At 36.0% G+C, this 10340-nt stretch overlaps 1 protein-coding gene across 1 annotated transcript; it reads left to right on the top strand.

Moving 5' to 3' along the window:
* Positions 1 to 1934: 1934 nt before the first annotated feature.
* On the top strand, positions 1935 to 8271 carry LOC129926889 (leucine-rich repeat and coiled-coil domain-containing protein PF3D7_0703800-like). The gene is given in 3 exon segments (XM_056033366.1): positions 1935 to 1938; positions 7707 to 7802; positions 8186 to 8271. Coding segments are annotated over 3 exon segments (186 nt in total).
* Positions 8272 to 10340: the final 2069 nt, after the last annotated feature.

Genomic DNA, 10340 nt, shown 5'->3' with positions numbered 1-10340 from the left:
TGGCCACATGACACCCTCGTTAACCTTTACATCATCTGCCCTATAGACCTAGAGAGAGAAAGAGTGAGAGAGATTTAGAGAGAGAGAGAGAGAAAGAGGAATAAAGACTCCTGTATAAGTGAATGGTTGGACATTATTTTAAGACCTTTATTGCGCCACTTTATTGCGTCATTCTCTTTGTCTTCTTGGCATGTTACATTGGGTACTTGATCCTCCATCAGCCCAACAGGCAGAAAGTGGGGGAAGGGGGCTGTTTAAACTGTGGCGAACGCAACCTACTAGTGGTGAATATGATGACCACTAAATTCCATCGTGAATAGTACATCCAAGACTCTGTTCAACTGGTTTTTACTGAACAACTGTTTGACTTCGGTTCATATTGGACTTAGGTCATTACTCAATTTAAAAAAAAATAAAAAAAGGGGGAGGGGTCAACTACTGTCCTGTTCCTTGCTGTCCAATGACCTATTTTTTCGATGTGTGTGTGTGTGTGTTTTTTTTTATGAGTTTCGGACATTCTGTCAAAAAAGGTAGAGTACTGCGCCTTGTCCAAACTTCCTTCAGGGCGGCAGGGGATCGGTTCAAACTCGGGAACATCGGGAATACATGCCGAAGCCCATACCACTCGAAAACTTAACCACCTTTTCTTGTTTAAGCTTCATTAACAATCTAACCTCTGTGGTGACAAAATATAGGCTTCGATCTTAACCCTTAAATCCCAATTTTTATTCTTAGTAAAGTTTACGTTAAATACAAATATTCAACAAAGTCCTCGTAGACTGCACCATCAAAGTAACAGATTTACGACGATAATTAAAAAGTAATTTAATATTTAAATGGCGAAGTGTATTTTTTTCCTCTTCAACTAGCCAATTATTTGTTACTGTACATTTATGGAATAGAAAACATTTTAAATTTGTCCAACTGTAAACACAGAAACTTTACTTTACCATTGGTTGACCGCACCTCAAAGCCCCAACTAAGTGCCGCCACTGTTAATACAGTATTGGAAACATCGTGATATGAAAACACTGTTATGTATTGTATTTTACATTTGTAACATTATTAGGAAAGTCTTGTAACATTGTAACTTGCTGGTCAAGTAATATAATGTTTTAAAGAAAACTGTAAGTAATGATGTTATACTGTTATATATTGCTTATTAAAATTCATTACTTAATTAGTAAATATTGGAGTTTGTTTTTTTTAATTCAAAACTTCCTTTTCTTTCTTTTAACGAAACAAAGTGTTAGTCCTTTTATTTTTCAGGCGATCGATCCTCAGCAGAAGTTGGTTTCATTTGCATCGGATGTCCTATGGGATGTCCTATCGGATGTCTTATCAGATGTCCTATCGGATGTCCTATCAGATGTCCTATCGGATGTCCTATCAGATGTCCTATCTGATGTCTTATCAGATGTCCTATCGGATGTCTTTTCAGATGTTCTATCTGATGTCTTATCAGATGTCCTATCGGATGTCCTATCGGATGTCCTATCGGATGTCCTATGGGATGTCCTATGGGATGTCCTATCGGATGTCCTATCGGATGTCCTATCGGATGTCTTATCAGATGTCCTATCGGATGTCCTATCAGATGTCCTATCGGATGTTCTATCGAATGTCCTAGGTTGAGGTATGTGGGTGGGGGAGAGTTCAAACCCAGGACCATTAAGACGAAAGGCCCGGAGCGCATACCGCACGACCAGCCAGCCATCCGTCTGAATATACTGATTAGTGATGACCACGCTCTGTCAGCGTCACGCAGGGCTATCTTATTGAGAGTTGTGTGTTAGTGGAGAAACCTTTTCACGCTCTCTCTCTCTCTCTCCCCAAACCTCGGCACATCCATAGTTCTTTCAGTGTTGACCTGGTAACAATGATATGAATGAAATTGAGAATAATAATGACAATGTCTCGAAATTCTGAAGAGTATGGGTGAGTGATATGTTTCACGTGACCACGCAAAACCAGTTGTGACCTACATATTTTTTCACTTCGAATGCAGACAAAGCCGTTGCTTGCATGGAGTCTATTTGAGTTTTATTCTACTAAGGTATTGGTCCGACACCTGGGTGGTGCTCTACAGAAGGCATCTGCGGTGCCTCGAACGCCTCTACTTAAGGTGCCTTCGCTCCATAATGGACTTACCCTCGAGATGGATAGAATGACGAATAAAAATAGCATAATCATGATCTGTTGTGACGATAGACTGAAAACCTAACACAGATTAGCAAGAAGACAGAATCAACGGACAATACATGCTTGAGACTTCATAGAGTCAGGACGTATTCTGTTTACAGAGGACTTGGGCGACATCCAACTTTTTCCTTCCAGTGGAAATTCAAGTATTCAATGTTTGAAACAATCACGTCTCACAGACATATGTTTTGTAGTTGGCCATACACAACAGTAGCAGAAAGAAGGGTGGAAATGCAACAGCGCCTGGTGATTGTAGATGATGCCATACACAACAGAAGCAGAAAGAAGGGTGGAAATGCAACAGCGCCTGGTGATTGCATATGCCCAAACTGTGACCGCAGCTGTGTATCAAGGATTGGCCTCTTTAGTCACACAAGAAGTTGCAAGGGGAAAAGAGACGTAACATGCCACAGAAGCCTAACATGTGAAACGCTCTGCTGCAAATCACATTAACAAGCAGTGGCGTATCTAGGGTGGGGGAAGGAGGGAGGAGAATTTGAAAATCCCCCCCCCCGGGCCCGTATTGAGGGGATCCCACAAATGAGTCTTGCTTTACATTAAAAAATTAAATATTACGCAAAAGGCATGGGCCCCCAAGGAGGTCAAGCCCACCGGGCCCATAAACGATGGAAAATTCCTAGCTACGCCCCTGTTAACAAGCATATAATAATTTTAATATTTATGTTAGCGGATTGGCCTTGTGACCCAATGAAACAGCTCATTGGAACGTAATTCTTTTTTCGTGTCTTTTCCTAAACATTTCAATTTCATGCACAGAAAACAAAAAAAATCAAAATTTTAACCTTCGACATAAATGGGTTAAAAAATAACTATTTATAAAGATCACTCCCAAACTTTAAAAATAGCCATCGGGCTAAATTCGTAACATTGCAACACTCAGACAGAAAGTTAGAAATAATAAAAGGGACACTACCAATACTAATACATAGTCTCGAAACAAGAAGAATTACCTCCCTTATTTAAGAAGCTATAATTAATAACATTTTTCTTCAAAATTTTAACCTTCGACATAAATGGGTTAAAAAATAATGATTTATAAAGATCACTCCCAAACTTAAAAAATAGCCATGGGCTAAATTAGCATCATTGTAACACTCAGACAGAAAGTTAGAAATAATAAAAGGGACACTACCAATACTAATACATAGTCTCGAAACAAGAAGAATTACCTCCCTTATTTAAGACGCTATAATTAATGACATTTTTTTTTTCAGATACTACGAGATTGAGATTTAGTACGGTTTCATTTTGAACTAATATCTTTCTACACAGATTATATCAACATGCTCTGTCTGTCTGTCTGTCTGTCTGGTACAATTTGTGTACACGTTATGTCTACCACTTTCCATTCTCGGAAAAAAAGTTGAAACTTTACACAATTACCTAACAAAATTTGAATCAATAAAAAAATTAACCAATTATTTAATTAATTAACGATAATTAATACATTGGTTTTGATATCGAAAAAAGGATAGCCAAAGCAATGACCACTATGTCACGGTTGCAGAAAAGAGTGTGGGACAACATATTGCTGACTAACAATACTAAAACCCTAGTCTACCGGACCTGTGTGTTGACTGTTGAGCACCTTGCTGTACGGAAGTGAAACATGGTCAACCTACTCATGGCAGGAAAAAAAAAGCTGAATGTCTTACAACTCCGATGCCTAAGGCGGATCTTTAAAATAAGGTGGCAAGATAAAATAACCAATGAGGAAGTGCTACGAAGAGCAAGGTGCCAATACATTCGCTCTGTTATCAGCAGCAGACGCCTTGGCTGGCTTGGCCACGTTCGTAGAATGCCAGTAGGTCGACTTCCACAGGACATCCTGTATGGCGATCTAATTGAAGGCAGGAGAGCCGCTGGTCGTCCACTTTTACGTTATACGGATGTATGCAAACGCGACATGAAGCTCTTCAACATCGACACTGGCAACTGGGAAGAGGTGGCACTGGACAGATCCACATGGAGAGAGAGCATAAAGGAAGGGGCTCGGATTGCAGATGCCATACACAACAGACGCAGAAAGAAGGGTGAAAATGCAACGGCGCCTGGTGATTACATATGTTCAACCTTCGACCGCAGATGTGTATCAAGGATTGGCCTATTTAGTCACACAAGAAGTTGTAAAGAGAAACAGTACATAGTCAAAAACTATAATCCAAGAGATGTTATTGGGCAATAAACGAGTGTGCTTCTTGAATAACGTGGGTAAATCTTCACCATAGAAACAATATCTAGGATTCCGCAATAGCGCAACGTTGGATTTAGCCGCTTCTGATTGACAGTCACTGAAACTGTTACAAAATTTAATGTTGTGACAATTAAAATGTCTGAAATGATTCTGATTTAGTGTTGGTTATTTATTTTCCTATGGGTCTTAGGCAACCCCTGGAAAATCGTCATTCGACCCCCAAATTGGTAGCGACTCACTGGTTGAGAACCCTTGGCTTATCTTATAATTAACATCGGTTCTTTTAAAGAAATACAATTATTACATCCATCGTGTATCCACGTCTTATTCTGGTCATGTGTGTTTATTAGAGACCAAGTCTACTTAGGGCTTGGTTTTTCTATGTTTTTCTAAGTTTTTCTATGTTTTTCTATGTTTTTTTTTTCTGGCTGACGTTCCATTCTCAAAAAGCAAAGAAAAGAAAGAGTACTTATATGAATTTGTCCCAGCATACGGAATAAATGAAATAAAGATTCCCCTTTCAGACCTCCAGATCTACTGGAGAAGATGATGTAAAGCTCATCTATTTTTATGCCCGACGATGGTGTCATTCGACCAAGGATAGCGCAGTAGCTCTGTGGTCAAACGCTTGACCTCCCGTGGGTTCTCGGGCTCGAGTCTCGATGAAGTCCTGGATTTTTAATTTGTTTGATTTTTAGGAGACTCCCCCCCCCCTCCACCCCACCCCACCCCGGCTGAGTCTACCCAACTCTAATGAGTATCTGAAATTCGTTTGGGAAATTGTTGTCCACATGACACCCTCGTTAACCGTCGGCTGTAGAAACAGATGATCTTTACATCATCAACCATATAGATCGCTTTTACTTTCCGAAAAAAAAAAAAGGTACCTATTACATGAAGGATTCTAAAGATCCTGATTTAAAAAACTCCATTTTTTTATTTTTTATAATTTAAAAAAAAAAAAACGGGATTCGAACCGTGCGACTCTATATGGAAAGTTGATGTGAAACTGTCAGCATTCCTTCAAAATTTTTGTGGTCAGTGATGCAGGAGCCGTAATCAATACGTCAACTTTTTTTAACCAAATGAAGTTGATTTTCTAAACTATGCAAAGTTTTTATGATTCATTATTTTTTTATTTTTTTTTTTATGATTCATTATTTTTTTATTTTGTTTTTATGATTCATTATTTTTTTTATTTTTTTTTATGATTCATTTTTTTAAATTTTTTTTATGATTCATTATTTTTTTATTTTATTTTATGATTCATTATTTTTTTTTTTATGATTCATTTTTTTATTTTTTTTTATGATTATTTTTTTATTTTTTTTTTATGATTCATTATTTTTTTATTTTTTTTTATGATTCATTATTTATTTCCTGATAAGAGGTTTTTGTTGGTTACACAATACCACTAATCATTTCGTAGCTTTGTGGAGACATCAAAATCCAACCTGGGTGGGAGAACGCGATTCTCAAAAACGGCTCTAACGATTTTCTTGGACATTAAACATAAGATGTATATCGCTGAGAAAAGAATTACTATCTCGTTGGCCAGAATAGAGAAAACTCTAGTTTTGACTTTTATAATTTTTCAATGTAAAAAAAAGTTATAAATTTAAAATTTGGTTAGAGACCTAGAAAATATCTTCAATCAACTATTCGTCTTATATATATATATATATATATATATATATATATATATATATATATATATATATATATATATATATATATATATATATATATATTCGCATTCATTCAAGAGTTTAATAAATTAATCTTCAGGAACATTTTGTGCATCGCCTTCTAAGACTAGATCTAAAGGCCTATCATTGGAACAATATAAAGTGTAGTAGAGCTATACATTCGCTTAACCAGGACCCTTTCTGGGTGGAGGAATAGGGCGGGCTTAAAAAAAAAAATATTCAGTTGTTTAAATCTAACATTCCTTAGTGATTACGAGAAAAAATACACGCTCTCTAAATTGTATAAGAGAAGGTAATATCTTCTTTAAAGGCACTATAGTTGCCGTTCTTGTTTACCATATTTTAATTACCTAATAATTTGTTTATATACAATACTCTCTAAACCTTTTTAGAGTTTCCAATAATGTTCTTATATTAAAGTAAATTTTGAAAGCCTTATGTAACTGAAGGCAACTAAGCAATAAAGAGTAAACCAATACAAATAAAAACATATTAATAAAAAAAAAAAAAAAAAAAAGCCCACAAAAGAGGCAAGATGGCCCATAAAAGAGGCATATAAAGCCCAAAAAAGAGGCAAAGAAAAGAGGCATAAAGCCCAAGGATTCCTATGATGATAAAGCTAAAACTGAATAGCGCAAATTCTGAGGTTTCCTTTTAAAAAAAAAAAAAAAAGCTAAAACTGAATAGCGCAAATTCTGAGGTTTCCTTTTAAAAAAAAAAAAAAAAGCTAAAACTGAATAGCGCAAATTCTGAGGTTTCCTTTAAAAAAAAAAAAAAAAACGTCACCTTGAAGATGGGAGAGTAGTTTTCCAAATCTCAATGGAGGAAATCAAAAATTGTCATACGAAGGGAGTCAACAAAAGAAACAATGAAATGTTTTAATGCCTATGTTCGCATTAATGTGTATGCACGTTTGATAGAAGTTAATATAAAGAACTGGGGTAATGTAGCAAAGCACAAGGGAAACAACCATAAGCAATATAGACAAAGTGGAAAAAAAATGTGACTACGATGTTTAAAATGTTTTAGTATCATTAAAGTTTCTACTTTCAAAAAAAAAAAAAAAAAAAAAAACCCAATAGGCTTGAAAATCCTGAGGCTCTAGAAGTTTTACAGTCCCTCAAAATTCGTATATAAATTACTTAATTATTAGATAATATTTAATTTATTCAAAATGTTCTTTACCAGCAACGTAGACATAAAACATAAAGAGTTCATTTAACTGTTTAAACATTGTTATGAAGTGCGCCTGTTTCTATGGCGACGGTGGGAAGATGACAGCAATTTGTTGTGAATGATGCCAGATTGGTCTTAGTCAAGAAACGACTCTAGAACGTGAGACTGAAATGCTCTGTTATTGTAGTGAGTTAGATGTTATGTAATATTAGGTTTATTTTTGTCTATATTATAATAAACGTTAGATTTCGTATTGTTCAGATAGAAGTGACTGAAGTCATTTCAAGTTCATTAGTTCAGATATAATATGCCTACAGAAAGGGCAATTTTCGCTATTTTAAACCTCAAGGCGTAGTGAAAACTTAAGAGCCAACCAGAAGCAGAGGATTACGCACCCTGAAAAGAACCAAGCAATGATTACGCACCCTGAAAAGAACCAAGCAATGATTATATATCCTGAAAAGAACCAAGCAATGATTATATATCCTGAAAAGAACCAAGCAATGATTATATATCCTGAAAAGAACCAAGCAATGATTATATATCCTGAAAAGAACCAAGCAATGATTATATATCCTGAAAAGAACCAAGCAATGATTATGTATCCTGAAAAGAACCAAGCAATGATTATGTATTCTGAATAGAACCAAGCAATGATTATGTATTCTGAATAGAACCAAGCAATGATTACGCACCCTGAAAAGAACCAAGCAATGATTATATATCCTGAAAAGAACCAAGCAATGATTATGCATCCTCAAAAGAACCAAGCAATGATTACGCACCCTGAAAAGAACCAAGCAATGATTACGCACCCTGAAAAGAACAAGCAATGATTATATATCCTGAAAAGAACCAAGCAATGATTATATATCCTGAAAAGAACCAAGCAATGATTATATATCCTGAAAAGAACCAAGCAATGATTATGTATCCTGAAAAGAACCAAGCAATGATTATGTATTCTGAATAGAACCAAGCAATGATTACGCACCCTGAAAAGAACCAAGCAATGATTATGCACCCTGAAAAGAACCAGGCAATGATTACGCACCCTGAAAAGAACCAAGCAATGATTATGCACCCTGAAAAGAACCAAGCAATGATTACGCACCCTGAAAAGAACCAAGCAATGATTACGCACCCTGAAAAGAACAAGCAATGATTAGGCACACTGTAAAGAACCAAGCAATGATTACGCACCCTGAAAAGAACCAGCAATGATTACGCACCCTGAAAAGAACCAAGCAATGATTACGCACCCTGAAAAGAACCAAGCAATGATTATGCACCCTGAAAAGAACCAAGCAATGATTATGTATTCTGAATAGAACCAAGCAATGATTACGCACACTGAAAAGAACTAAGCAATGATTACGCACCCTGAAAAGAACTAAGCAATGATTACGCACCCTGAAAAGAACTAAGCAATGATTACGCACCCCGAAAAGAACCAAGCAATGATTACGCACCCTGAAAAGAACCAGGCAATGATTACGCACCCTGAAAAGAACCAAGCAATGATTATGCACATTGAAAAGAAACATTGAACGATCCATCCCATGCAGAAACTAAAGCGAGAAACACGTTCTTTTAAACACGTTCTTAAAAGCTTGGTGGAACCAAATAGGTGCCAGGTAAAATCAACCAATTTCTTTATTCTCGAAAAGTACATTCATTTGAACATAACATTTTGATATTACATCTATTCAATTCGAACACTCGGAGTGGGCAAACCCTTTGTGGGCACGGTCCTCGAAAATGGCTCTAACGGTTTTAGAAATTTGGCAGTCGATGAATCTCGTTGTGAAAAAGAATTACTAGGTCGTTGGCCACGGTGGGAAAACTCTAGTTTGACCGTTATAATTTTTTCAAAGTATAGGGAAAAAAATGGCGGGAGACCTAGAAATAGTTATCTTGAACAGTCTATATCCATTGCACTAGATCAGTGATATACAAACTAAGGCCCCAGGGCCATATCCGGCTAGTATATCATATTTTGTGCATATTTAAAGTTTAAAACTAGAGGAGTGAGCAATTAAAGGGAGGCTACCTATATTTATTAAAGGGATAAAAGTCGAATCTATAATCGAGCTATCTCTCTTTGAATATTCGCTGAAAAAAAAAAACAAAAAAAAAAAAAAAACTAGATTACATAGAGAGTGTTTGTGGTATCACACAAACTCAGAGGAGGCCCCCACTAGATCCGCCGAAGGACAAGGACCTTTATAATTCTCTAAAAGTAACAGAATTAGGCGTATTATTTCACTTAAAAGCTAATAGAACAACCTATACTGACACTTTTAGACCTTTAATTTAAAAATAAAAACAACTAATTGTTACAGAAGTAAAAAGAACGATTTCTGATAATCATGTGGTCGTGTGTTCACTTTCAAACTAATTTAACAACTTTTTTTCCCATAGATTCATAACAAACGAATATTCACATTTGACTAGAGTAACACCTTTAGTAAAATCACTAAATTTAGAAAGCCTTCAGGACAGAAGACTCAAAAGTAAAGTAGCAATTGTACATAAAACACTGAACCATAATCTTCAAATGCAAAAACAAAATTTAATAAAATACTCTGAAAGACACAAAGATAAAGGCACATTACTCGTCCCTTATGCTAGGACAAATTTGTACAAATACTACTTCTTCCCTAGCGCTATTAGAGCATGGAATGGGTTGCCTGAGCTAGCCAGGAAAACCAGTGACTTGGCAGAATTTAAGTCATTGGTTAATATGCATGACTAAATGCATTAAGCGTAGGACGTAATCATCTTCTTTTTTGAAGTAACGTCTGTATTATATAAGATAAGATAAGATAAGAGTTCTGCATTTAATTTTAGCCCTAAAGGAAAGTGTCACTTTGTATTATGGTTAGGTCATAAGACCAGTGACTTCTGCTGTACTGGCAAGTTAGTCCAGTGGTATTTCTTGGTGCCAAATTCTATTACCTAGGCTATTAATTAGAACCTCTAAATACTTACTGAGACGTAGAAGTCATAACAATGAGATTTCAGTTACAACTAAT

This window comes from Biomphalaria glabrata, chromosome 6 (assembly GCF_947242115.1).
Source record: "Biomphalaria glabrata chromosome 6, xgBioGlab47.1, whole genome shotgun sequence".
Classification (NCBI taxonomy): Eukaryota; Metazoa; Mollusca; class Gastropoda; family Planorbidae; genus Biomphalaria; species Biomphalaria glabrata.
The sequence above is the reverse complement of the archived record's forward strand: the minus strand, read 5'-3'. Positions and strand labels throughout refer to the sequence as shown.